Below are 26,512 nucleotides of genomic sequence, written 5' to 3' on the forward strand. Positions count from 1 at the left end.
TGAGGAGGGGGCGCGGCAGCTTTGGGACTGAGCAGAGGAGGTGGTAGGATCAGGTACATGCAGGGACTCGGGGGCCACGCCAGCAGCTGGCACGGGGGTGACTTCCCAACATCCTCCCAACGTATTTGCTTCCCACTAACGGGGTGTGTGTGTGTGTGTGTGTGTGTGCACGCACAAGACCAGATGCTGAAAAACTACTGGCAAGAAACGAAAATACAACTGAAGTCAAGATTGCGGCGTCTCACGTCTGTGCGGGACAGACACGGGGCGGCGGTGCTCCAGGGAATGTCCCGCTGTCAGCCGGGACCCGGAAGAGCCGGGGCCGAGGAGTGGGGCACCCCAGGAGGTCACCCCACTGCGGGACAAACCCACGGCCTCACGCGCAGCCTCAAACAGCTCCTGGGACGCCTTTGGCGCCACCCCGCTTAGGGCTTCCACCATGTGCCTTCACACGCTGTCCAGCATGCAATACAAAATTACCAGACAGCTGAGAAACAGAGCCAAATGATTTAAAAAAAAAAAAAAAACCCTCACCGTTTACAAAAAAGTGAGATCGGAACGCTCGGTGATCTGCAACAGAAAACAGACAGACGCGGCCTCTGCAACATCTCTTGTCCATCTGCGCCAGAAAGGAACACCACGGGGTATTTCTCCAGGATCGACCAAAACAATCGAGTCCCAGAAAGACGACGGGTCGGAGGACGTTCAGCAGAGCCGATGAGAAGACTGGAGAACCTACTGGAAAACGGCGCAGGGCAAAAGATCCAGACCGAAGCCGCGGAAGTGAAAAGAGGGAAAAGCCAGAGCGCAGAAGAGCGTCACCTGGAGCGCGCAGGCGGCGGCGAAGCGTGGCTCGGGAGCACGCAGGGGTGGCGGGTGCACGGGTGCGCCCACCACAGAGGATTCCAAGCTGATCAGACAGGACGGGCCTGGCGCTGGGCGCGGGGGCAGACGAGGACACACGGGCCGGGGCCCAGAACTGAGATGCCCCCACCTGGCACGACTGGGTACCACGGAGGCTAAAGTGATGGAGGCCTGTGTGTGTGTGTGTACTGGGGCGGGGGGGGGGGGGCCTCCCTGAAGGAAGGTCGGAGCCAGGACGCGGCGTGAAATCCCTAAGCCTTCAGAGGAAAAGACACAGCCCTACAACAGGCGTGGAAAGGCAATAAACAGAACAAAACGCCTGAGTAACCTGAAGGAAAGGGGAAAATCGAGAAACCACATGATCGGAGGGAGCGTCGTTGAGATCGCAGAGGAAACCCATGATACCGTAACTCACATGGAATGTACTGGACCAAATATTCCCATTAAAGACGGCGACGGAGTTCCCACTGTGGTGCAGCGGGCTAAGAGTCTGCCCGCAGCGGCTCGGGTTGCTGCAGAGGCAAGGGTTGGATGCCCAGCCCAGTGGCAGTGGGTTAAAGGATCTGCCGTGGAGTTCCCGTCGTGGCGCGGTGGTTAACGAATCCGACTAGGAACCATGAGGTTGCGGGTTCGATCCCTGGCCTCGCTCCGTGGGTTGAGGATCCGGCGTTGCTGTGAGCTGTGGTGTAGGTCGCAGACGCGGCTCGGATCTGGTGCTGCTGTGGCTGTGGCGTCGTCTGGCAGCTGTAGCTCTGATTGGACCCCTAGCCTGGGAACCTCCATATGCTCTAGGTATGGCCGTAAAAAGCAAAAAATAAAATAAAAAATAAAAACGAATAAAAAACAAAGGACCTGGCAATGCCGCAGCTGCAGCTGGGACTCTGCTCTGGCCTGCAACGGCCCTGGGAGCGGCCGTGAGAAAAGCAAAAAAGGTTAAGACTGGATTCAAAAGCAAAACTCAAGAGCTAATCTTGAGCAGGTTTGAAGATGGGGAGGAGATGTGGTGGGTGAACAGGGGGCAGAAGGCGGCCAGGCAGCTCTGCCGACGTGCGACCAGACGGGCCTCGGAGCAAGAGGCTCTCCTGGGCCACAGAGCATCCCACGGCGACAAGAGGGCCGGTTCAAAGGATGAAAAACCCCCGTGCAACCGACAGGCACCCGAATCAAAACCCCGCACTACCCGGCAGAACGAAGAGGAGAGATGCCGCATCTATAAACATACACGGATTTTTCTTTTCTTTTTTTTTTTTTTTGGCTGTGCCTGAGGCACATGGAGGTTCCCCGGCCAGGGCTGACTCATGCCTCAGCAGTGACGCCAGATCCTGAATCCACTGTGCCACAAGGGAACCCCCATATTTGGAGATTTTAACACCCCATGTCTTGAGCCAACATAGGAAGATAAAAACAGGGAGCTCCCGTCGTGGCGCAGCAGAAATCATCGGACTCGTGTCCACGAGGATGAGGGTTCGATCCCTGGCCTCGCTCCGTGGGTTAAGGATCCCACGTTGCCGTGAGCTGTGGTGTAGGTCCCAGATGCGGCTCGGATATGGTGTTGCTGTGGCTGTGGTGTAGACCAGCAGCTGCAGCTCCCATTCGACCCCTAGCCTGGGAACCTCCATATGCTGTGGGTGCAGCCCTAAAAAAACTGAAAGAGTATGCAAGATTTGAGTTAATTACAGGTGCAGTTTATGAGGCTGAATAATGCCTTTTTTTTTTCCCTGCATACAGAACATCTGTTGGGGCACAGTGAGTTTCCACAGATGTCAGAGCAATGAGGTGGTCTGAGAATATTCTGTGACCACGGGAGATTTAACTTGGAAGGTGTAACAAAAAGATGACCAGGAAACCCAAAATGTGTTTAGAAATTTAAGTAACACACCACTACATAACCCAAGGGTCAAGGAAAAAAAAAGTCGCGAAAGCACCAGGAAAAAATATTTTTTTAAATATTTTTTTAAAAAATAAAAAATAAATATTTTTAACAACGTGAAAATGCAAATACGACACATCCCACTGTCTTGGGAAGAATGACGCAGAGCTGACCGGGAAACTCGAAGGGCATTTAAGAGGCTGAGACATCAGTCGATCACAAAAACCAGGAAAAGAACAGCAGATTAGCTCAGAGGAAGGAGAAAGAAACCGAAGTGAAAATGTATATAAGAAGAGGCGACCCTTAAATGATGGGGGCGAGCGGCTGACCCCTGGGCAGCTGAGACTCTACAGGTAACGTTCGCCGCCCGCACAACTTGGCTGTCAGCAAGGAGCCCGCTGCTGAGCAGAAGCCTCACGTATGCAGTCGGTTCACACATAGCTTGCATATGTATGTATTTCTATTGCTGTTGTTTTGGATGCGCTTGGGGCGTGTGGAAGTCTCCAGGCCAGGGACTGAACCCGAGCCCCAGTAGTGACAATGCCAGATTCTCCAGCGAGCCACCAGGGAACTCCTACTTATACTATATTCTTTTTTTTGGGGGGGGTCTTTTTTTTTAGGTCTGCACCTGTGGCATATGGACGTTCCCCGGCTAAGGGTCAAATCGGAGCCAGAGCTGTGGGCCTACACGACAGCCACAGCCACGCCAGATCCAAGCCGCATCTGTGAGCTGCGTTGTGGCTTGTGGCAACACGGGATCCTTAACTCACTGAGCGAGGTCAGGGATCAAACCTGCATCCTCATGGATACCAGTTGGGTTCTTAACCCACAATGGGAACTCCTATACTCTATTTACCGTATTCCTTTTTTTCTGTACCTGCTGGCCTACACCACAGCTCACGGCAACGCTGGATCCTTAACCCACGGAGCGAGGCCAGGGATTGAACCCGAGTCCTCATGGATACCAGTCAGGTTTGTTACTGCTGAGCCGCAATGGGCACTCCTCTACACTGTATTCTTAAACTACGTCAGAGAAAAGAAAATGTTATTTAAAAAGTCACAAGGAAGCGCCAATACACTGACCGCTTTTCCGGATGGTACAGGCTTACGCCGTCTGCTCCAAGATGCCTCATCCATCGGCATCTCCGTCCACGCTGTGTCTCGTGTGATAGCAAGCACTGCAGCTGCTGTAGGAGTTTCCCGCACTAGACATCAACAAGGAAGGTACGTGACAAAGAAGCCCACGTTTATTTACAGGTGTCGTACTTAGGGAGGAAAAGCTCTCTAAAGTGGATCCATGCGTTTCAAAGGTCAACTGAAAATACAACAGAGAAAAACCCAAAAGCTGGCTCTCTGAAAAGACTCCTCTGTTGGAAAGTCTCTGGCAAGACTGACGCAAGGCTCAAGCGCAGAAAAGACACAAACCACCAGTCCTGAGAACACGACACGACACGACAGCGGATCCTACAGAACGGGGGTCACGGCCAAGGGCCGGAGGCCAAGTCTCTCAGCTGTTTGGGCCACATCGGGGGGCTGCTGTGGCATAGCCTTCATTTTTGCCTTTTTCCTTTTCATTTCATTTTTTTGTCTTTTTGCCTTTTCTAGGGCCACTCCTGCGGCATATGGACGTTCCCAGGCTAGGGGTCTAATCGGAGCTGTAGCAACTGTCCTGCGCCAGAGCCACAGCAACGCGGGATCCGAGCCACATCTGCGACCTACACCACAGCTCACGGCAACGCCGGATCCTTAACCCACTGAGCAAGGGCAGTGATCGAACCCACCAGCTCATGGTTCCTAGTCGGATTCGTTAACCACCGCGCCACAACGGGAACTCCCCTTTTTCCTTTTTAAATACCTCTTTAAAAACAGAAACGCATCCTCAGAGTGTGGCCTGCTGGGGACCAGGCCCTGGGGCAGATCCGCCCAGAGTCAGAGTTTGCCACTTTCTTCCGTAAACTTCAGGATGATACGGTACAACCCCAACGGAGAGGAGTACCGAGGTTCCTTTAAACAAACCAAATCCAGGCGCTCCCGTCATGGCGCAGTGGTGAACGACTCCAACTAGGAACCACGAGGTTGCGGGTTCGATCCCTGGCCTCGCTCAGTGGGTCAAGGATCCGACATGGCTGTGAGCTGTGGTGTAGGTCGCAGACACGGCTCGGATCTGGCGTGGCTGTGGCTGTGGCTGTGGCTGTGGTGCAGGCTGGCGGCTTCAGCTCCGATTCGACCCTAAGCCTGGGAACCTCCATATGCCGTGGGTGTGGCCCTAAAAAGACACAAAACAAAAACAAAAAAAACAAAAATAAAAATAAATGAAAATGAAAAACCAAATACAGAACTACCCTATGATCCAGCCATCCCACTCCTGGGCATGCGTCCAGAGAAAACTCTGAATTCGACAAGAGACGGGCACCCCATGGTCACAGCATGGAAACGAGCTACGTGCCCATCGACAGAGGACGGGCGAAGAAGATGTGGTCCATACACGCCACGGAACACGACTCAGCCGCCAAAAAGAAGGAAACCGTGCCATCTGCAGCAACACAGATGCAACAAGAGACGCTCACGCAAGTGGCGTCAGAGAAAGACAAGCACATGGTGCCACTTGTGCGGCATCTAATACGAACGATACAAAAGAACTTACCCACGAAACGGAAAGAGGGCAAAGCCAACCTTGTGGTCGTCAGAGGACCCTCGGCCAGGAGGGATAAACTGGCGTTTGGGATTAATGCGGATTAAGGCATACACACCACGCTGCCGAAAATCCACTCGGGATTTCCCAAGGACCTACATGCGGAGAGAGTCTGAGAAAGACTAGATCCACGTACCTTCACAGCTGACTCGCTTCGCTCTAGATCTGAAGCTTACAACATTACAAGTCAACGATAATCCATTTGCATTGATTCAAAAATAAATTTAAGGAGTTCTTGTCCCGGTTCAGTGGAAACGAATCTGACTAGCATCCATGAGGACGCAGGTTCAAGCCCTGACCTCGCTCCGTGGGTGAAGGATCCGGCATGGCTGGGGCTGTGATGTATGCCGGTGGCTACAAGCTCCAATTTGACCCCTGGCCCGGGGCCCTCCATATGCTATGGGTGTGGCCCTAAAAAGACACACACAAAAATGTTTTTAAACCATTAGGAAGATTTTAAGAGGGTATTAGGAGTAAATTCACACCAATAAATCTGAAAATTAAATAAAGCTGACAAGCTTCTAGAGAACTCACCAACACCGACTTAAGAAGAGAAAGAAATCTAAACTTAGCTAATACAGACAGGAATCTAATACCATCCTGCAAAAAACTCCAGGCCTAAGTGGTTTCACCTGTGAATTAACCGCAAACGTTTAAGATATTGGCTAAACTTATCCTAACGCTTCCAGATCATTTTTTTTAAAAGAAGAAGAGGATAATTCTCAATTCACTTTTTTTTCCTTGGCCACAGCACGCAGACATTCTAGGGCCAGGGATCGAACCCACACCACAGCAGTGACAACACCAGGTCCTTACCCTGCTGAGCCACCAGGGAACTCCAATTCTTATTTTCTTTTAATTAATTAATTACCAATTCAATTTTTTTAAGGGCTGCACCCACAGCATATGGGGGTTCCTAGGCCAGGGGTCAAATCAGAGCGGCAGCCGTCAGCCTATACCACAACCACAGCAACGCCAGATCCTTGACCCACTGAGCGGGGCCAGGGATCGAACCTGCGTCCTCCTGGATACTCGCCAGGTTCCTTACCACTGAGTCACAACGGGGACGCCGCTCTCATTTCATCTTATGAAGCAAGATAGCCTTGCCAACAAAAAGGGAGCCATTACCTTAGAGGATAATGAGGGGGTACACTTACTCGTAGACACGGCGGTGAAAACCCTAAGGAAAATATCAGCCACCGTGGAAAGCATGGCCCCGTCCCCCACAGCTGTGGCCTCCAGGCGTGGGGCCCAGACTCTCGCCTCCCCTGATGCGGGTTTGGGGTGCTGACACCAGCACCTACACGGCGTGTGCTGTGCAAGGACGTGGAACCATTTAACAGGTTTCCCGGTGGTCAGGCTGGAGCTCTGGACACCTGTTCGGGGCGGGGGGTGGCGGGGGGGGGGGCACCTGCAGAGCCAGAGGCTCCAGGCCAGAGGTTCCCCCAGTTCAGCGAGGGCTGGACCCCAGGTCTTCCACCTGCCTTTCCTGCCTCCTTCTAGGAGGTGAACACAGGGGGGGTGGGGATCACGCTCAGGAGAGGCCCCCCTCCGAAAACGGGGGTAAACAAAATTAGGACGGGGGATCCAGAGGTGCATAAAACAAGGACCCGGCATCACGAGGCGGTTGAACGTCTTCCAGGAATGTGAGGCTTTTGAATATTGGAAAAAGCAACTTACAACATCAACAGGCCAGAAGGGAAAGGCGACCCGACCACCTCGGTATTTAGAGAAAAAGCTTTGGTGGAGATGTAATGCTTATTTACAGAAAAACAAAACAAAACTCTTCAGTTCGGAAGAGAAATTCCCTGAATCTGATAAAGGGAATCACGAACAAGCCTAGAGCAAATATCCCACTTAAAGATGAAACACTGGAAGCCTTTCCTGGGTGTGGAAGGAAGACAGGGCTGAGCCGGGAGCTCTGGCCGGAGGAAGCAAGAAAGAAAACAAGGAGCCGAAATCAATGACACGTCAGTAACATTTTGAACTGAAAAAGGCTAAGAAGAGGACTAAAGGAAGCTGTCTTTCTCAGCACACGACATGCGCGTGCAGAGAAAACAGCCAAAAGCACGTGTGGGTAAAACCTGTGAGGATAAAGATGTGATTTGAGCTCAGTGGCCAGATTTCTAAAAATAATCCAATTTGTTTCTGTATATTAGCAATAAGCAATGGGGGGGGGCTTAAATGTCATTAAAACAAAAAATGAATTTCTAGGAATAAATCTAATAAAAGATACGCAGAAAAACTACAAAATAGTCCTAAGAAAACAGAAACAGATATCAAAAAATGGAGAGATACGCCCGATCTTGGAAAGACTGGTTTGCCCCAGACTAATCCAAAGAGTAGGTGATGGAATTCCCGTCGCGGCTCAGCAGGAATGCGTCTGACTCGCATCCATGAGGGCACAGGTTTGATCCCTGGCCTCGCTCCGTGGGTTAAGGATCCGGCGTTGCCGTGAGCTGTGGCGTATGTAGGTCACAGACCTGGCTTGGATTTGGCGTGGCTGTGGCTGTGGTGCAGGCCGGCAGCTGTGGCTCCAATGCAACCCCTAGCCTGGAAACCTCTATATGCCGTGGGTGCAGCCCTAAAAAGACAAAAACAAAGCAAAACAAAACACAAAGAGCAGGTGAGATCCCAACCAACTTTTAGCAGGGATTGTGTGGCATCTGGCAAATTGGTTCCAAAAGGCATATCCAGATGCCAAAAAATAGCCCAAGCAAGGCAGCAGTAAGGAAGAAAGACCTGGAAGACCCACACGGTAGAGACACTGGGGGGTGGGGGGTGGGCGTAGGGCTAAGCGCAGGGACCGACGGAGCTCGGATAGAAGAAGCCGGACCTGTGATCCTGTCTGGGGACCACGCGGGGGACACGGCGACGCCACTGTGCAAACGCGGTCTTCTCAGGAGAGCGTGGCAGCAGCCTCACTGGAAAGGTAGAGAGAAAGGCAAACCTGGAGCCGCAGGTCACACTGCTTTAAAAAAATCCAGTGCAGAAATACTGCAGAGGGCAAAGCCTTAATGGGCAAACAGGGTCGGCATGGGGACTGTTAGAGGGGAAACGAGACGCAGGGGACAGAGGCGCTGGAGGAGCCCGGGGCGCTGAGCTCCACGCACAGACGTCAGTACGAATGTGCCATTTCTTTTTTTTCTTTTTTTCTTTTTCTTTTTTTTTTTTTTGGTCTTTTTGCTATTTCTTGGGCCGCCCCTGCGGCATGTGGAGGTTTCCCAGGCTAGGGGTTGAATCGGAGCTGTAGCCACCGGCCGACGCCAGAGCCACAGCAACGCGGGATCCGAGCCGCGTCTGCAACCTACACCACAGCTCACGGCAACGCCGGATCGTTAACCCACTGAGCAAGGGCAGGGACCGAACCCACAACCTCATGGTTCCTAGTCGGATTCGTTAACCACTGCGCCACGACGGGAACTCCGAGCCCATGGCAACACCAGACTCTTAACCCACTCGGTGAGGCCAGGGATCGAACCCACATCCCCACAGATACTAGCTGGGTTCTTAACCTGCTGAGCCACGACGGGAGCTCCAAGAATCATCAATAAATACTAGAAGTGGTGGGTGAAAGGCGAACGGCACAGCTTCTCTTGTCACGGGGGCGACTCTCCCTGGCGGAGGTCACCTCAACCAGATGACCCAGGGGGACGTCGCAGACACCGAGCCAGACCGAGGTCGGGTCTCCACACACGACACACTGAGGACACGTCCGTGGAATTCCGGAGGACCGTGTGCAAAACACACAATACCCAGTACCCACTACCACCCAAGACAAAGAGGGCAGAAGACTGGGAAAGGCTTGGCCAGAGCAGGTGCGCAGACTGCAAACACACACACAAAGGGTGCACCACGTCCGTAGACACCAGAGGGCTACCAGTTAAAGCTGCAAGGAGCCACCACCCCAGACCACGAGGGTGGCTTAAAAGAAAGACAAAGCCAAGTGCCGACGAGAAGACAGAACACCGGGAACTCTCCTGATTGGCTGGTTGGGATGGAACGTGACAGAACTACTGCCGACAAGAGTTTGGGCAATTGCTTATACAGTTAAAAATACACTCACGGTGGGACCCACACTCTCACTCCTCAGCCAACTCACCCAACAGAACTGAAAACTGAACTGTGCTTAAAAACCCAGACACCGCGTTGCAGCATCTCATTCCATAACGACGACAAACTAGCAACACCCCAGAGGTCCTTCACCTGGCAACCAGATGAACCCACGATGGAGTACTACTCAGCAGGCAAAAAGAAGGAGCTTGCGCTCACACCACGCAAATGATCAAATGCCTTCTGACTCGAAGGCCACGTGCTGCGACACCGCCGATGTGCCCCACACCAGACCTGTGGTTGCAGGAGCTGGAAGAAGGGAAGAAAAGACCCCGAAGGGGCCCCGGGGGCGGTGGGGGGGAACCCGGGAGGTGAAACGGCCCTGGGTCTTGATTACGAAGGAGACGATCGCGTGCCTGTACGTGTTTGTTGAAACCCAGAGGACAAGACGCCCCAAGCAGTAAACTCCACGGTGTTTCGATTTTTTTTTTTTTTTTTTGTCTTTTTGCAGCATATGGAGGTTCCCAGGCTAGGGGTCGAATCGGAGCTGTAGCCACCGGCCTACGCCAGAGTCACAGCAACGTGGGATCCGAGCCGCGTCTGCAACCTACACCACAGCTCACGGCCACGCCGGATCTTTAACCCACTGAGCAAGGGCAGGGACCGAACCCGCAACCTCATGGTTCCCAGTTGGATTTGTTAACCACTGCGCCATGACGGGAACTCTGGTGTTTGGATTTTAAAGTGGAAAAAAAGACAAGTGGCTGTTTCACAGTGACATTATCATAAAGTTCAGAGCTTACGAAGAAGTAAAATCCACGACAACAGTTCCACAAAGGACCAGGGCGGGGAAAGGAAAATACACAGTTTCTAGGGTCCGAATCCCCCGGGAGGGAGCAGCAAACCCGACGGGATCAGCCGAGACTCACGAGGCAGCTCCACACGGCGGGGGCGGCGGGGGCGGCGGGGGTCTAATCGCTGGGTCACCAGCAGAGCTCAGGAGGAACGCTGGAGAGATGCCGTCCCAAAGTGCGGGACGGAGTTCCTGCCGCGGCTCAATGCCTTAAGGACCTGACACAGTGTCCGTGAGGACGCGGGTTGGATCCCCGGCCTCCCTCAGCGGGTGAAGGATCCAGGGCTGCCGCAAGCTGCAGCGTCGGCCAGCAGCTGCAGCTCCAATTCGACCCCTGGCCCAGGCACTTCCATGTGCTGCAGGTGCGGCCACAAAAATAAGACTCAAAACGTGCTGGAAAAGAGGAAGAAAACACGGCTAATAAAAAACTACTCGTGAGACAACAGGTCTGAACCTAATCCCTTTGAAAATTACGGTAACTGGAAATGATCCAAAGACTCCCAAGAAAAGAGGATCAGGCTGGATAAGGAAGCCGATCTCAACCACGTGCCACCGATAAACTACGCGCTTTAAGACACAGGAAAAGGACGACGGGAGGCCCCTGGCGGTCTAGCGGTTGGGACTCGCTGTTTTCACCACTGCGGCCCGGGTTCGATTCCTGCTCTGGGAACTAAGGGGCCACATCAGGCCACTGCGTGCCACAGATAAATAAAATACAATGAAGTAACAGTAAAAGGCTAGAAAGAGCCAATGCCAGGCAAACACTAAATACACTAAATATAAGAACTGGCACGGCTACACGAACACTGCGCGGATCAGAAATGGATAAATTCTATGAAAGACACAAATTACCACAGCCTGAACAAGACCAAAGAGACGTTCCGTATCGCTCTGTATCTACACCAACAGAACATGTACTTAAGAATCTTCCCACGGTGAACAAAACAGCAAGCCTGCAGGCCCAAGTGGCTTCACTGGTGAATGAATTCTACCCGACACTTAAGAAAGACAGAACGTCAAACGTGCACACACGCCTTCAGAAAATAAAGGACAAGGGGACAGAAGGCTGGCGTGTCCTCCGGTCCCACCAGACAAAGATGCTGCAGGCGAACCATGGATGACCAGCCTTTGCGAACACAGATGCCAACCTCCTTAAGAAAATATCAGCCAACTGAAAATAAAGCGAAAAACCAGAACGACCGCGTGGAACGGAGGAGTGGTCCAGCCCGCCGCAATGAACTGGATGCAACCAACACATCAGGAAAACGGAGGCAGTCCCACTTGCACTCGGGCACTCGCAGCAGCCTAAGGACAACGGCGCCACCCGCCGGCCACGGCCACGGCCACGGCGTGGAGGATGCTCAGCCTCCGGCTTGGGAGGGCCAAAGACCCACCCCCTAAACCGCAGGGACAAATGGCTCTCCAGACACAGTTGATGCAAGAGTCAAAAATAAAACATCCGTCCTGCGTGGTCCCGTGAAAGCAGAACCGTAGGAGTGGGAGGCAGGTGGACGTGGCCCGGCGGGGTGGGGGGGGACGCCAGGGGACACTGGGGGTGGGAAACCTGGGGCACCTTGACCATGGGGCTGGACGGACTGCTGACGGGGACCAAGCACATCCCCGTGCACTTGGCCTTGGCGTGTCGGCTCACGTGTAAACACCCGGATACACGAGGCGGACGGCAGGCAAGTCTCGCTCGTGTTCTCCAGGGACGACTCTGCCCCCCCGACGTTCCAGAACAGGTGGAAGCATCGGGGGACGGAAAGCAGAGCGGAGGCTGCCTGCCACGGGGCCAGGGGACGCCAGCAACAGGGTGCCAGGGCCCCCGGGGCGCGGGCACACGCGCCGGCTGACTGCGCCGACGGCGCCCCGGCCTGGCCTCACCCGTGGCATCGAGTGTGGACATCTCAACTCAATATAACGGGTCTGAGAAGACATCTCAGGGTGTTTGGGGGTGCGAGGGGTGATTGTGTCTTTGCATGGACCCCAGGGAGGCCACAGGGATGAGCCCGGCTGGCACGTGGGGGGCCTGGCTGGCCCTCAGGCAGCTGCCAGGGTGTGAGCTATCTGACACACTGGCACGGACACCTCTGTCACCAGGTGGCCTACCTGGATGTGACGGGGGACCCTCCAACACCAGGCAGCCCAGGGTAGCGCTGGGCTCTAAGAGTGTGGACCCAGTCAAGGCCGGGCGGCAGTGTGGACGGGTGGGGGTGGGGTGGGGCCTGCAGAACACGTCCTGTCCTCTCCCTTCTCTGTGGGACCCCAGGTGACAGCCTTGAGCTCTGGGCGCAGGGGGTGGCCTCCGCCAGGCGTCCTGTGACCAGGAGGAGGCCCTGCTATGGGGAGTGGTGACACTTCAGGCGGGCCCCTCTACCCTGGACCCCCACCCACAGGACAGGACAGCAGATGCTCAGCTCAGACGTGGTGCAGGAAAGGGCTGGCCGGGGGAGCGGCGGGGTCAGGGAACATGCGCTGCCGGGGTCTGTCCTGCATCCAGGTGTGGGGACCCGGGCAGACCCCGAGGGGGAGCAGGTCCACCAGCGGCGTCCTGGCGCACCAGCAGGGCACCCCAGAGCCGCCCCTCCTGGGAAGGGGCTCATGTGGACGCGTGGCTGGTGCCTAAACACCCAGGCAGGCCTCCATCTCGGACGACCACAGGGAGCCCGTCCATCGGTGGGGGGACCCGGGGCAGACCCACACAGAGCAGGGGAGGAGCCCGGGCAGGCGTTGGGAACGCCCCTGCCAGCCCTTCCCTCAAGGGCTGAGGGGCAGCCTGCCCTGACCTTGGCCTCCAGCCGTAGTGTGTGTGTGTCCGTCTCCACGGGCCACACCCATCCTGGCGGCCACTGCTCCCGGCCTGCAGGTGCAGACGCGCCCAAGAAGCGTGACCAAGGGGAGGCCACACCAGCAGACCCCTCGTGGTGTGCGGTGGGGGCGGGGCCCTCTGTGCTCCCCCCAAAAAACAACCCCAACCCCCGTGACGAACCCGGCCTTGAGCACTGGCCCCTGGCTCCCACTCCCGCAGCCACGGGCGTGCAGACACCCACTGCGCTGGGGCCCTGCGGCAGGGCTGCCCTGCGCCCCGAGCGGGGGCCGAGCCCGCTGCCACGGGGGGTGAATCTGACCCTCCCCATCGACACCCCCACTCCTAACAGCGACACATGCAAATCCCCCCAGCGTCCTTGGAGGGGGGAGTGGATGAACCAAGAACGGCACCTGCCCGGGGACGATGACACAGGACTCAGAGGGAATGGAGGAGACACAGGGGACGGACCCAGGGGGGCTGGGGGGTCCAGGCTCCACACCCTCATCTGTCACGTTCAGCTCCCCGCTTTCCAGACGCTCGGGACACGGGAGCAGCTGACGGTGCTTTAAGGGGACGAGGTGGGGGTGGGGTCACCGCATGGGGCCCTCCCGCACACAGGGTGCCTGTCAAAAGTCCCCCGAGGGTCACTCAGGCCAAGCCCTCCCCTGGCAGGTGGGGAGACCAAGGCCAGAAAGGACAAGGGCTCCAAGTGCCCTTGGGCCCCAGCAGTTCACCTTAGAACATTGTGGATCCCGGCTCTGAGCGCCCGGCACAGCCTGCGTCCAGGCCCCCCGGGGGTGCCACGATGTCCCCATTCAGGCCAGGCCAAGGTGTGCAGGGACCTGGGGGTGGGGAGCCAGCACCCAAGACCAGTCCCCCTCTGCCCGTCTGCCCCCATGGACCCTCCCCCGCGCCCGGCGATAGCAACCACGTCACCGCCAATAACCTAGATTTTAACCAAGAAATCACACAGCCCTCCCTGCCCCACTTACGGGCTCACGGAGGAAAAAACCCACAAAGGGTCAGCTGCAGGCAGGCCCCCCCCCCCGCCACCACCCACCCCACCTCCAACACCCCCAGGGAGCGGGCAGGGGGCTCTGATGGCCACAGGGCACAGACACACAGGCCTGGGCTGGACGGTGCCCAGCCTGAGATGGACAGTTTCCAGTCTGAGTCGGGGAGGGCTGGTGAGAAGGCCCAGGCACGATTAAGGCAGGGGGCTGCTCAGGGCAGCTCGGCTTCCCCAGCCCTACCCTGGACTGTCCACGGCCACTGTGCCTTGGCTCCTTGGAAGACTAAGGCCACAGGTGGGCCACGCCTGCACAGGTGAGGGGGACCCGGGTTCAGAGGGCCTACTGCCCCCGACCCACTCCCAGTGATCCCAACACCACCCTGCTTCTTGCTGTTCCAGGGGCACCAAGGCCTGAGGACGTGCTGGGGGGAGGGGTCCGTGCGGGGGGACCCTAGGGAGACATCTGAGCGAGGCTGCTCTCCTGGGTCCTGCTGCACTGGCCAGGCCCCTGGCAGATGCTGCACTGTCCAGCTGCTGGCACGGGGGACTTCAGGGATCGAGGGTAGCCTGTCTCCTCGGGAAGGGCTCAGGAGCCGCCCCAGCTGCCTCTGGCCCAGCCTGGGCTCCCCTGGGGGCTGTCGGCCGGGGGCAGAGGAAAAAACGGCACCCGGGTACTCCTGGGGTCCCAGCAAGGCGTGCCTCCAGCAGGGCTCACAGGGTTCTGGGCACCAGGAGCACAAAGCCCTCCCTCTACCACTAAGGAAGCCCAAGTCCCGGTGGAGCTGGTCTGTGTGCTCGCTCGCGTCCTGCGGAATTTGCGCAGGTATGACGAGACGGGTTAAGATGAAGCAATGAATTCTAAGGGGGAACCGAGGCCCAGAGCCCCCGAGGGGGCTGCGCAGGGCAGTGCCTCCCCCTGCAGCTCTGAAAGGGACCCGAGAGAGGGACCCAGGGTGGCCAGACCAGAAGCCGAGATCCAGACGGCCAGCCCTCGGCCACAAGGCGGCCGGATGTCCCAAGGGCCCCAGGCGGCCAGGGCTCCGGCTCACTCTGCCCCCACCACCCCCGGGGCTAATGGCTGAGTGCCCGCCTGGAGGAGGAGGCGCAGCAGTGGGAGGAGAGGACATGGGAGGCCCCAAAGGGAGGAAAGAGTCCCCACACGGCCCCTTGGGGTCCCAGCTCTGGGATGTCACCTCCCACTGGCACCACACACCCGGTCCAGTCCACTGGACACAGGCCCCGCATGCAGAGCAGCGCAGCGCAGGCAGCAGGCCCGGGCACACAGCCAGTTTTCGGGGAACAGGGAAGAGGCAGGGGGACACCTGGCCGGGGCCTCCACGGCGGACCCTTCACCCAGCAAATCCTCAGCCACCCCTGGGGACCTGATGCAGCCTTCGGGCAGTGACACGGACAGGCCAGGTTTAAAGGTTCCAAAGGCAGGAGTCCTCCCCGAACAAGCTGGGGGGCAGCTCGCTCAGTCCCCCTGGCACTTTCCCGCCTGTGCCTTGGTGCTGGGCCCAGGGAGGTGGGTACACATGGGACAGCCCAGGGGGATCTGGCCTGAGCGGCCGGTGGGGAAAGGGCTGAGGTCAAAGGCAGCCTCAAAGGTCCCTTCACAGACAGGGACCCGGAGGCCTCGAGCAGGGGAGGCACCAGCCTGGGTTACACAGCGCGCTGTGAAGCCTCAGGCAGGTCCCTGGTCCACTGAGGCCCTCAGTCTCTTCATCTGTCCAGGGAAGGCCAGGGCCCCGTCCCACAGGCTACACTGCAGCTGAACTGGCCCGTGGCCTCTCGCCTCATCCAGGACCAAGTGTGAAGTCCTTGGCTGAGGCCCTGCGCGTCAGCCCTAGGTCCTGCTCCTGCCGGCTCGTCCGGACGGGGCTGGGGACTGTCCCCTGCACACCGCCAGCGCAGCGGCCGCCCTGGGCTGTCCAGGGCCCGGATGTGCCCGTCTTCCCGCCAGGCTGCGAGGGCCACGGGGCAAGGCAGGTTTGCCTCGGGGCCCACGCAGGGCCTGGAGGTCCACCCGAGCCTGGGGGCGGGCGCCGGGGCGGCGTGGGGCCAGGCCCCCACCGCGCGTTACCTGCGTAGCTGCCCGTGGCCTTGATGTACATCTGGCCGTACTGCTCCTCCACCATGGTGTCGTAGGCCTCGTCGTCCTCCTCGTCCTCCTCGTTGTGGTAGGACGTGGGGCTGTCTGTGGTGGGCAGGCTGCTGGCCCCCGGGCTGGTCCGCTCTCCCTGGGAGTAGGGCGCCTGCTGGATGCTGGGGATGAGGGTGGCCAGGCCGGGCACCCCGTAGTAGGAGACCCGGGGCAGCTTGAGAGGGGCCGTGCCCGCCGCCCCCATCGGGCCCGCCGCCCCTGGCACGCCATCCCGGGGCCCCGTCTCCAGCGGGCGCTTGGGGGCCAGGCCCGGGCCGGCGGCCAGCGGCAGCTCCATGGCTTCGTGCTTCACTCGGGTCAGCAGCGGGATGGGCACGGAGGGGGACACGACGAAGGGGGGCGCGGCGGCGGCGGCGGCGGCGGGCGGCGGGTTGCAGGGGCTCTGGGGCTCGGAGCCGGCGTCCTCCATCACGGCCGTCTGCGAGTCACAGTGGGGCGAGCTCACCTTGAACATGAGGTCTGTGCCGCGCTCCACGATGTGCTGGATCTGCAGGAAGCCGGCCGTGTACATGACCACGAGCTGCTCGCTGGCCGCCATGGTCAGCCTGCCCGTGTAGCAGAAGGACAGGATCTGCTGGAAGCAGGCGGGCGGCACGGTGCCCGGCAGCTCGAAGGCGCTCTTGCTGTTGCCGCTGAACAGGTCGCGGAAGTAGAGGCTGCTGGCGGCCAGGACGGCCCGGTGGGCCTTGAAGGCCTGGCCCTTGACCACAATGGACACATCGCAGTAGAGGCCCAGCAGACGCTGCTCGTTGAGGCAGCCGAGCACGGTGTTCCCGAAGTTGGGGATCTCGATGTGCAGCATCTGCGACATGGCGGGCGGGCGCTGCGGGCTGGTCTCAGACTCTCAGCGCGGGAGCGGCCGAGCGGGGCACATCTGCCGGAGAGAGGGCGCGGGGGGGCCCGCGGTCAGGGCCCGCCCGGAGGACCGAGCTCCCGCCGCCGCCCCCCACTGCCCCGAGCGCCCAGTGCTCCCTCTGGGCGCCCCCCCGCACCCCCCCTGCCGCCCCGGCCGCAACCAGCCAGACCAGGTCTCGCGGCCCACCTGGCCTTCGGCTGGACCCCGGCCGAGCCGTCAACGGTGCCCAGGACACGAGACGCTCCCGCCAGGTCCCAGCCAGGAGGGTGCCCGCCACACCACCCTGGGCCGCGCATGAGCCCCCGGGCTGGCAGAGACCCCGTCCTGGCAGAAGACAGGAACAGGGACCAGGAGGGGGGACAGGGCGGTTCGACGGCGCTGCCGGAGGGGCGAGGGCGGCAGGCCTGCATCTGCAGAGCACCCCTCTCCCGGGAAAAAGTTAGCAGCCAAGGACCACTCCCCACCTTCCCCCAGGGCGGCGGGGGAGCAGAAGGGGGAGTGTTGGGGTCTCTCGGAGGCTTTGGTTTCGGTTTGCTGTTGCGCTTTTCCCTCGGAGCAGCCGCGCAGGGGCCCCGCAGGAAGGGGGGTTCTGCCCCCGCCAGCGGAGAAGCCGCCCCCTTGGGCCTCTGGAGGGGCGGAGGGGGGGCCGCCCAGGGAAGTGAGCCAGAGCTGGGAGAACTCGGCGGCTCCCTCACCTCTGCTCCCCCTCCGGGCCACAGCCAGGGGCTCCCCTGGCCGGCAGCATCCCCGGCCCCCAACTGCCCGCTGGACCGGAGTTGGGAGCCTGTCGCAGCCCCACCTGCCCGCCTGGCCCCCCAGCTCCTGACGCTGGCCAATCCCTGCTGGCTCGTTCCCAGCCCAGGTGACTAGAGGGGTCGTGGGGAGACGGGGGAGGGCAGGGCAAGGGCTCGGCGCCACCGGCCCCCAGCGCCGAGGGTCCGATGCCCGACTCGGACGGCGGACGGGCCGGAGAAGGCGCCGGCCCAACTCCGCGCAGTCGGCGCCGGTACAAAGGGCCGCTCTGTCCCGCGGGAGCAAAGTGAAGGCGACCGCAGAGGCGCCAGCGGGAGGAGGGCGGAGCGCCGGACCGGCCGCCGCAGGAGTTGGGCAGGTGGGCGGCTGCTGGGCGGGGAGGGGGGGGCCCGCAGTGCCCCCGCTGCGGAGAAGTTGCCGGCCTGGCCGGCAGGGGACCTACCTTCGGCCGTTGCCGCTGTGGCCCCGGCACTGCCCGCTCAGCCTGGCAGGGGCAGGCTCGCCCGCACGCCGGCCGCCCGCAGCCGCCAGCTGCTCCGGGAATGCAGCAAACGGAGCGGGAGCCCTTGGGGTGGGGAGGGCGCGAGGAGCCGGAGGAGGAGGAGGAGGAGGAGGAGGAGGAGGAGGAGGAGGAGCAGGGCAGAGAGTCTCGGCGCTGGGCTCGGCTCAGCTGCACCCAGCCCGGCTCCCGGGGCAGCGCACAGCATCTAAATGAAGAGGCCGGATGCAGACGGACATCCAGGCAGCTCTCGGGAATGAATAGCCGCCTTTGATTTGGGAGCCGAAGTAAATGCCAGCTCCCAGCCCCGGCTTTAAAAACAGTGGAGTGTTGGTGCCAGAGGAATGCACGGCTCCGGGTGTTGGTACAAGACAGACTTTTGATGACTCACTGCAATGCAAACAAAGATGGCAGAAATACTGTACTGGACGCGGAGAGACGCCTCGCGGTGCCACGGCAACTGAGACAGCCTGGAAATTTATAGTGCAGTTTTGCATATGAATTACCCAGTAAACTGCCACCCTGCCATCCTGTACAGCCCGGGTGTCAAAGCATTTAAACTATTCCAAACAGTCTGCAGGGCTGGCAGAGCCGTCTAACTCCTCCAGGGCGGGCGGGGCTGGGGGGGGAGGGGGAGGAGGCCAGGGGGTCAGGGCAGAAGCTGGTGACGGAGGGGGCCCAGCGGGGAGGAAACGGAGGGAGGTGAGAAAATGAGGCAGAAAGGAGAGAGCAAGGGGCTGGGGGCGGTGGGGGGGGGTGTATGTGCAGAAACGGACAGAGAAGTCCAGTGCCCCTTCCCTCGGCGCCCGCCCGCCTCCTTCTCCTTGGGGTCCCAGAGCAGCAGCCCCAACCAGTGCAGCTCCGGCTCCCCCATTCCACTCACCCACGTAGTCACCTTGTTGCCCAAACTCCCCAGAGGGCAGCTCCCCTAAAGAAGTGCAACTTTGTGACTGCAGCTGGGGCCAGGCCCACAGTGTCCAGCAACCAGGAGCCCCCAAAGGACCAGCCCTGATCCCTGATGGACGAGCCCAGAGAGGAGGCAGCAAAGCCACGGCCCCCAGGGTCCAGGGTCGGCCCTCTACTGAGCCTTTCTTCTGGGGCGGGGGGGTGGGGGTGGGGGTGGCTGTGCCACATGCTGCCCATCCTGCTTCAGAGGATGGCACCTCGTTCCAGGCTCAAGCCACTACCTGCTGGACCGTGTGGGCCTGGCCTGCCTCGGTTTCCCTGCCTGTCACCAACGGTGACAGCTGCAACAAGAGACAGGGTTGAGACTGGAGGTGGCCAAGGCCCCGTCCCCTGCAGACCCAGCATCACCGTCAAGACCTGAGAACTGGCCCTGGTGGCTGGAGCCGGGAGGACGCCGGGCCACAGGCAGCACCCCCCCCGCTGCCCCCCAAGGCATCCGGAGAAAAAGAAAGAGCCATCTGGCGCCCCCCCCCCTCACACACCGTGGGCTCAGCTCCGAGACCAGATAAAAAGCCGCTGAACGGAGAGCGGGAGGAAGTCCAGGTGCGGGGAAGCCGCCCAGCGCGTGGAGCGGCGGGGCGGCCGGCAGAGGCGGCTTTGTGCCTCCTCCATGGGGTTGGGGCAACTCACGGGGTGATGGCAAGACAGGCCTGCCTGCAGAGCGTTCACAGACACGGGCCCTGCTTGGCACTCTGGGGATCCGGGGGGCTGTGTGGGCAAGGGGAGCGGGGCTCGGCCGGGCCTCCTCCTCGGGGTGCCCCCATCGCGGTACCAGCCGGGCTTCAAGTCCGGCCTCGGCTCTCGGCCGCCGGGTGATCACGCCCAGACCTCAGTCCCTCCTCACCTGCACCTGGACGAGATGCACCAGCCCCGGGGCGCCTGGCGAAGGAGGGCCCTGCCCTGCGTGCTGGGGCACAGGCCTCGCCCCGCTGCCCTTGAGGTGCCATCTATACACTGTGCGGCGTCACCAGCCCACCTTTACCCAGCCTTGGGCCAGAAGCCTGTCGGGACCCCAGGTAAGCTGTGTGGGCCTGGTGGTCCCCCCCCCACTTTGCCCCCGTCCCAGGGCCTAGAAGCCCCCTGGCCTCACGATGAGGGGCTGGGCCTCGGGGTGGGGGTTGTGGGTCCAGCTTCCGGTGCCCACCCAGCCACAAAGCGGGACAGGCGGGGCCCAGGCGGAGTCAACGTGGACACTCAGAGGTCAAAGGACCCGTGGGGCCGTGATGGTAGAGAAGGGTCCGGCCCCGCCTCCGCTCCCCCCCCCCCCCCCCCCCCCGCGAGCACTCCCTCTGCAGCTGAGGACCAGCCTCCTGGGGACAGAGCGGCTGCCTTCAGGCCCTCTGCAGGGAAGTCCTCCAGGGGCCACACATGAGTTTGTTGAGGCCAGGGCGGGCCTGCCCAATGCCTGATGAGCATTAACCCAGCAGGGGAGGGCCGGAAGGGAGGGCTGTGCTGCCCAGGGGCACACAGCACAGCGGGGAGGCCCCCCAAAACGGCCCTGGTCACAGGCCCTCAGCCCTCACCGCCAGAAGCCCCCCAGAGGGCGAGGTGGGGTCTCCTGAGCCAGAAGGGGCTCTTCTGCATGAGAAGGGGTGGCTGGGCCTGGCTGGTAGCAGAGGTTGCCAAGGTGCAGCGGGCCCCAGTCCCCAGACCGTCCCAACTGCCCAGGGCTGGGCAGGGAGGAGCCAGGTTCTGAACCCAGAGCAGGGGACAGTACGAGGCCTGCGGAGCTGTCCCTTTCAAGAGCGGGTCCTGGCTTCTGCTGGGCACCACCCCACATGCCAGGCCCGGTGCCAGCCACCTCAGATGCAGGTTCTGTGACCTCAAACAAGGGGCCCCACGTCTGGGATGCTCTCCTGTCGATGGGGCCAGGTTCACCCTCTGAGGGTGACCACAGGGTCAAAGGAACCAATGTTAGGAGAGGGCTCGGCCACAGCCCGTAAGCGGCACCTCGGTGGCCCTGCCTGCCGTGACCTGAGTGGGAGGGCGGGGGTCCAGGTGGGCATCTCCGTCAGCCCCCAGCCTGTCTAGGTCCCCGTCTGCACATCACAAGGCCTGCGACCCAGGGCTGGGGCCAGAGCGTTCGCCCAGCGGGGACCACGCTCCCCCGGAAGGTGCCGACGCCGCCGGCTCCCGGGGGATGGGGACAACAGGCCCTGGTGTCGCTGTGTCCTCAAGCCACCTGTGCAGGTGAGGCTGCAGCCCCACGGCCCAGCCCGGGACAGCCCAGTGCGAGCCGGTTTCAGGTTGCTTTCTTAGAAGCCTGGAGCCCGGAGCAAGAACAAAGCTGAACTTTAAGACAAAAGAATAAAACAAAGGCTTGGTTTACACACCCAGGGCTGTGAAAGCAGGATGAGCCTTGGGCCAGCCCCTCCAGCGGCGGCCAGAGAGGAGACGGGCCAGGGGCCTCAGGGGGCGTCAGACGCAGTCTCCTGGCCCAGGCCTGCCACCCCCCACGTGACCCCTTTTTCCAGGGCCTCCGTCTGCCCATCCCCCGCGACCCAGGCAGGACCACTGACTTGGGTATCCTCCGCGGCAAGACTCGAGGGCCGTCCACTTACAGAAGGTTCTGGAGAGCCAGGGGGAACATCAGGGATCCCTATCTTTGGTTTTTTAGTTTTCTGTTTTCTTTGTCTTTGGAGGGCCGCACCCACGGCATATGGAAATTCCCAGGCTAGGGGTCGAATCGGAGCTGTTGCTGCCGGCCTACACCACAGCCACAGCAACGTGGGATCCAAGCCGTGTCTGCGACCTACACCACAGCTCATGGCAACGCCAGATCTTTAACCCACGGAGCGAGGCCAGGGATCGAACCCGCAACCTCGTGGTTCCTAGTCAGGTTCATTTCCCCTGCGCCACAACGGGAACTCCACGGGATCCCTATCTGTTCATCCCGGCCTTCCTCAAAGCCGCTGCCCCACGGAACCCGTCCCCTCATGACGCCCTTCCGAATGGAACCCACTCAGGGAACCCCCAGCTGGTGCTCCTCAGCCAGCGTCCAGTCCCTGCAGCCGGCAGCCTCGGGGGAGCCCCGCTCCAAATGGACTCCACAACCTCACCCGGAATAAGCGGGGGCAGGGGGGGGTCCTCTTCCCCGTGGACCCTCCCTCGGGCATGGCTGGGATCCAGGCCCTGGGGTTAGAGATGGTCAACCCAGGCACCTCCCAGCCCCCTGCCAGCAGGGCAGCCCACAGAGGGTCGAGCCAAGATGTGGGGGTTCGGGCCCCAAGAGCTGCAGACAGGTGTGCACACAGGGGCCGAGGGAGCCTCAGGGTGGCGGTGTCCGTGTCCCGGAAAAGCCCGGCTGCTCCCCGCCCTCTCACGCCCACCCCAGACCCTAAAGAGCTTCCTGTGGGGGGTGGGGGGAGGGCGCTCGAGGCAGAGGAATGCAGCGTGTAATTTCTCAGGATCACTACCAGCAAGGGAAAGAGAGGCGAGATAAATTAAATTAAATTAAATTATTTTGCAGGATTTAATTTTACCAATCTAATAAGAGGTCTGGACCTCGGCAGGCGCACAGCCATTAAACACACCCGCCGCGGCACGACGAAGGAGGGGCAGGTGTGCCAGGAAATACTCTGACGGGAGGAAAAGGAGCCCCTCTCGCCGCCTGCCTCCCCCACCCCGGCAGGGGGCCCGTCGCAGGGCTGCCCCACTGCCTGGCCACCAAGCCCTGCCAGGTCAGGACCTCAGGAGAAGCCAGCCTGGCAACGGGGACACCTGCTACAAAGCAGGTGCTCTGGAGCTGCCGCGAGGCTCCAGCCGCCTCATCCCCCAGGACAGTGTCCGGCCGGGAGGTGGGCGGGTTACTCAGAGCCAGTGCCACCGCACCGGGCACCTCAGACACGAGGCATACCAGCTGGGCTGCTGCGTGCCAGGTGGTCAGGAGGGCATGAGGGGGTGGGGGAGGCTCAGGACGGCGGGCAGCAGAGCAACTAACTGCCCAGGGGAGGTGCGCACACCCACTCGCACCCCCCGGTGCCCAGGTGAGGCTCTGCCTTGGCTGTGCAGCTCTGCTTCTCCGCAGGGTAAAGAGGAAGCCCCTGCACCCCCTCCCCGCCCCCAGAAACCAAACTTTAACACATGAGAAAGGGAGGCTGGCCGCCACCAGGGAATGCCCGGGCAGGGAGAAGCAGGGCTCCGGGGGAGGGTCTCGGCTGCCAGCAGCCCTCCCCACGGTCCCCACCTGCGGGCTCACCTCCCAGCCCCGCCGCCTCCAGACGAGGGCAGACAAGGAGGCCCAGGCCACGGGTGGGTCAGGGACCCCGTCACCATCCTCCCCAGCTTCTCGCATTCCACACCCGCCACCATCCCGGCGAGTCAAGTCATCAAGCAGACGAGGACTGGCCGGGCCGGACAGAGGCCCGCGGAGGCCGGCACCTGCCCCGGGGCCGCAGAGGTGAGAGCGCCACCTCAGCCTCCACGCTGGCTGGTGTGGGCCCAGGCCTCAGGGTCACATGGGTCCTTGGCTGCGGCCCACCCACCAAGACCACCCCCCTTGCCCCCCCCGCCCCGCCCCCAGCTGGCAGAGCCCGACAGGCGGAGGCCAGAGGCCTCCCACACTGAGCCAGGCACCTGAGCAGCTCCGCCCAGACCACAGCCTGGACGGGCATCACGCGTACAAGCCGGTTTTAACTGCACTAACAAATGTTTGCCTGGAATCCTTTTTTTTTTTTTTTTTTCAAACAGAGAAGGGCAGCCTGCCAGAATCTGCCAATTCAAAAATGTGCTTATGGGACCTTCCCCTGCCGCCCCAAGGAGAGAGCCACAGATGCGGGCTGGTCCTCGGAGAGGCGGGAGCACAAACACAGGTTCCCCACCAGGCCCTCCAGATGGCACCCAGCAACCCCCCCCCCCAGGGCCCAGGGCACCGGGCGGGGCACCAACAGCCAAGCCCCATCAGCCCCACCGGCCACAGGACCATGGGGTGGGGCGTCGCCTAGCAGAGGGACAGCGGGCCCTGTGTCTGTCGCATGGCACATGGCCCCCACACTGGGCTCTGACGAGGGTCCTGTCTAGGGGTCTGGGTGGCCCCCTGCCCCATGTCCACGGGGACCATGCAGCCTGTGGCTCCTTCTGACATGCCAACGGCCACCAGGCAGGACTGCCTGCCACCCACACGCCAGCCCCCGGCCCTCCACTCGAAAACTGCAACTTCAGTGCAGGTAACGGGTCCGGAGCCAACACACAGGGCACGAACCTCAGCAAACACCAACAGTCGGCCCAGGCGGAGCGGAGCGGCCCCCAAGCCTGCGGCCCACCATGCAGCCCGTCGAGTCCACGGCCAGCCGGGAACCGCTTCCAGAAGGCTTGCAGGGAATTAAGCTGTGTGTTGAGCAGAGCCGACACTCTCTCACCTGTATTTGTAATTTAAATAATGTAAGCTGGAAGAGGGTCCCCCTCGGGCATAGTTTAGTAACTTAAAAAGCCAGCTCCCAGCTGGCAGGCGGCACCCTTCTCCTCCCTTCGGAGCTGAGGCAGGGTCTCCCCCTGGCACCCCAGGCTGGGGGCAGGCCGGGCCCCCGGGGTGGGCGTTGAGAGCAGGGGCTGCCCAGGCCATCCCTCCTCGGGCCCCCCACCACCCTGCGGTCCCCTCGTGGGCCTGCAGGTGTCCTTGACGCGGCCAGGTCCCTGGCGGAGGACGGAGGGGACGAGGGCCCGTGCCCACCGGTCACCCAACTCATTAAAGACAGCGCCTCTGCACACACGACCGTCTTTAATATTCATAGCTCTGCTCATCTGCATATCATGCCATAAATAGTCGAGGTAAAACACAAAGATCCCTGCATTTCTAATTATGCTTAAAAATCTCATGTAAATCAGACCGACACAGAAATACTAAATCAGCCGCTGGGGCGGGCGGGGGGGCGGGGGATTACGCTGAGATGGGGCCACAACACACCAGCCCTCACCTCCATGCGCGACAGTGGGGTCCCGGGCCACGCCCCAGCCAGCCTCACCCAAGGCGGCCCAAGAGAGAGACACCACAGCACCTCAGGGACCCTGCCACCCATGCCCCTAGGGCCGGCCCGCCTGTCCCACCTTCTCCCAAAGGGGTCCCTGCACCTCCTCCCCCCTCCCCTGGGGACACCTGGCCACCCACCCCACGCGGGCCCAGGTCTGGCACCGCCCCCTACCCGACCCTCAGGGTCAACCTTCTGGATGCTGTGGTCCGGCTGCCGGCAGCACCTGACTCAGTGGATGGGGCCCAGCCCCTGGGAGCAGCGCCACCCTGGGGGGTGGGATTCGGCGGGCACAGCCCCGAGCTGGGCACAGGGCTGGACGTGACGGTGGGCTCCAGCTTGCCTGGCAGCACAGGCCTGGGTGGGCTCTGCCCTCTGGGTCCAGCCCCCTGTCTGCAGGGAGACGCAGTGGAGGGGCTACAGAAGAGAAGGTTCTGGGCCACCCAGAGCCCCATAGAGCACCAACCCCCGCAGGTGGGCACGAGAGGGCATCCGGGACCCCCCAGGTGGCACTGACACAGGGGTCTCAGGGTCCCTGAGGGCTGCGCTGCAGCTGGGACATGGGGGTGCCTAAGGGCAAAGCGGCCCCCAGCGTGCCCAGGAGGTGCACGAGCCCAGCGGGAGACCACCCCTCCACGCGCTGCCTGCCTCCCTCCCTCCCCTCAAGCAGACCCCGCCTGCCGGTCAGCCCGGGCACTAGCGCTGGGCACACCCTCACCCTGCCCTGGGCCCGGCCCCCTACAGGCAGCCTGGAGTCGGGGCTCTGGCTGGCACACCCCTGCCCGTCCCGGGGAGCAGGGGCGGCTGCCTGCGGACCTGCAGGAGGCACAGGCCCGAGTGACACGGGGGTTACCCCGCTCTGCCTTTAGAAAGAGACGCAGAGATGCCTGCTGCCCGCATCTGCCTGGCATCGCGCCCAGACCTATTTTTAAGCCCATTTACTAGAAATCCCACAAATTAAAGGAAATACGGATAATGCAGTAAGAATCCTGGGGGCCAAATAAAAGCTACACATAATTGTCCTCGTGTTCCAGTGTGAGAATCTCAACCACAAAACCAGATCTTCCCAAAGCGCCCCTGCAACTCGGGCGCCACGCGTGAGGGAGGAGAGCCGGGGGCTCACCCGGGGGGCAGGCACGGGCCGCGGCCCAGGGCGAG

At 60.9% G+C, this 26,512-nt stretch overlaps 1 protein-coding gene and 1 long non-coding RNA gene across 5 annotated transcripts in view; one reads left to right on the forward strand and one right to left on the reverse strand.

The window, feature by feature from the left end:
- The window catches only part of NACC2 (NACC family member 2), a 68,247-nt gene that overhangs the window by 16,464 nt on the left and 25,271 nt on the right, over positions 1–26,512 (reverse strand). Inside the window, exons 1-2 of one of the 4 annotated variants that reach the window (XM_021081252.2) lie at positions 18,369–18,463; positions 16,237–17,191 (exon numbers count right to left, since the gene is read on the reverse strand). In XM_021081252.2, the coding sequence (XP_020936911.2) occupies positions 16,237–17,128 (892 nt within the window). In that variant the 5' untranslated portion in view covers positions 17,129–17,191; positions 18,369–18,463. Of the gene's footprint in view, positions 1–16,236; positions 17,192–18,324; positions 18,464–26,512 lie in introns of those variants that run through there. The other 3 variants (XM_085020055.1, XM_085020066.1, XM_021081251.2) reach the window with 3 other exon arrangements.
- Positions 21,296–25,098, forward strand: LOC146407341 (uncharacterized). The gene is made up of 2 exons (XR_014842657.1): positions 21,296–23,790; positions 24,081–25,098. It is a non-coding gene; the product is annotated as an uncharacterized LOC146407341 (long non-coding RNA).

This window comes from Sus scrofa, chromosome 1, assembly GCF_054392235.1.
Source record: "Sus scrofa isolate SSC_HxYL_T2T_F1_AM1 chromosome 1, Sscrofa_HxYL_maternal_Yorkshire_Landrace_v2.0, whole genome shotgun sequence".
Classification (NCBI taxonomy): domain Eukaryota; kingdom Metazoa; phylum Chordata; class Mammalia; order Artiodactyla; family Suidae; genus Sus; species Sus scrofa.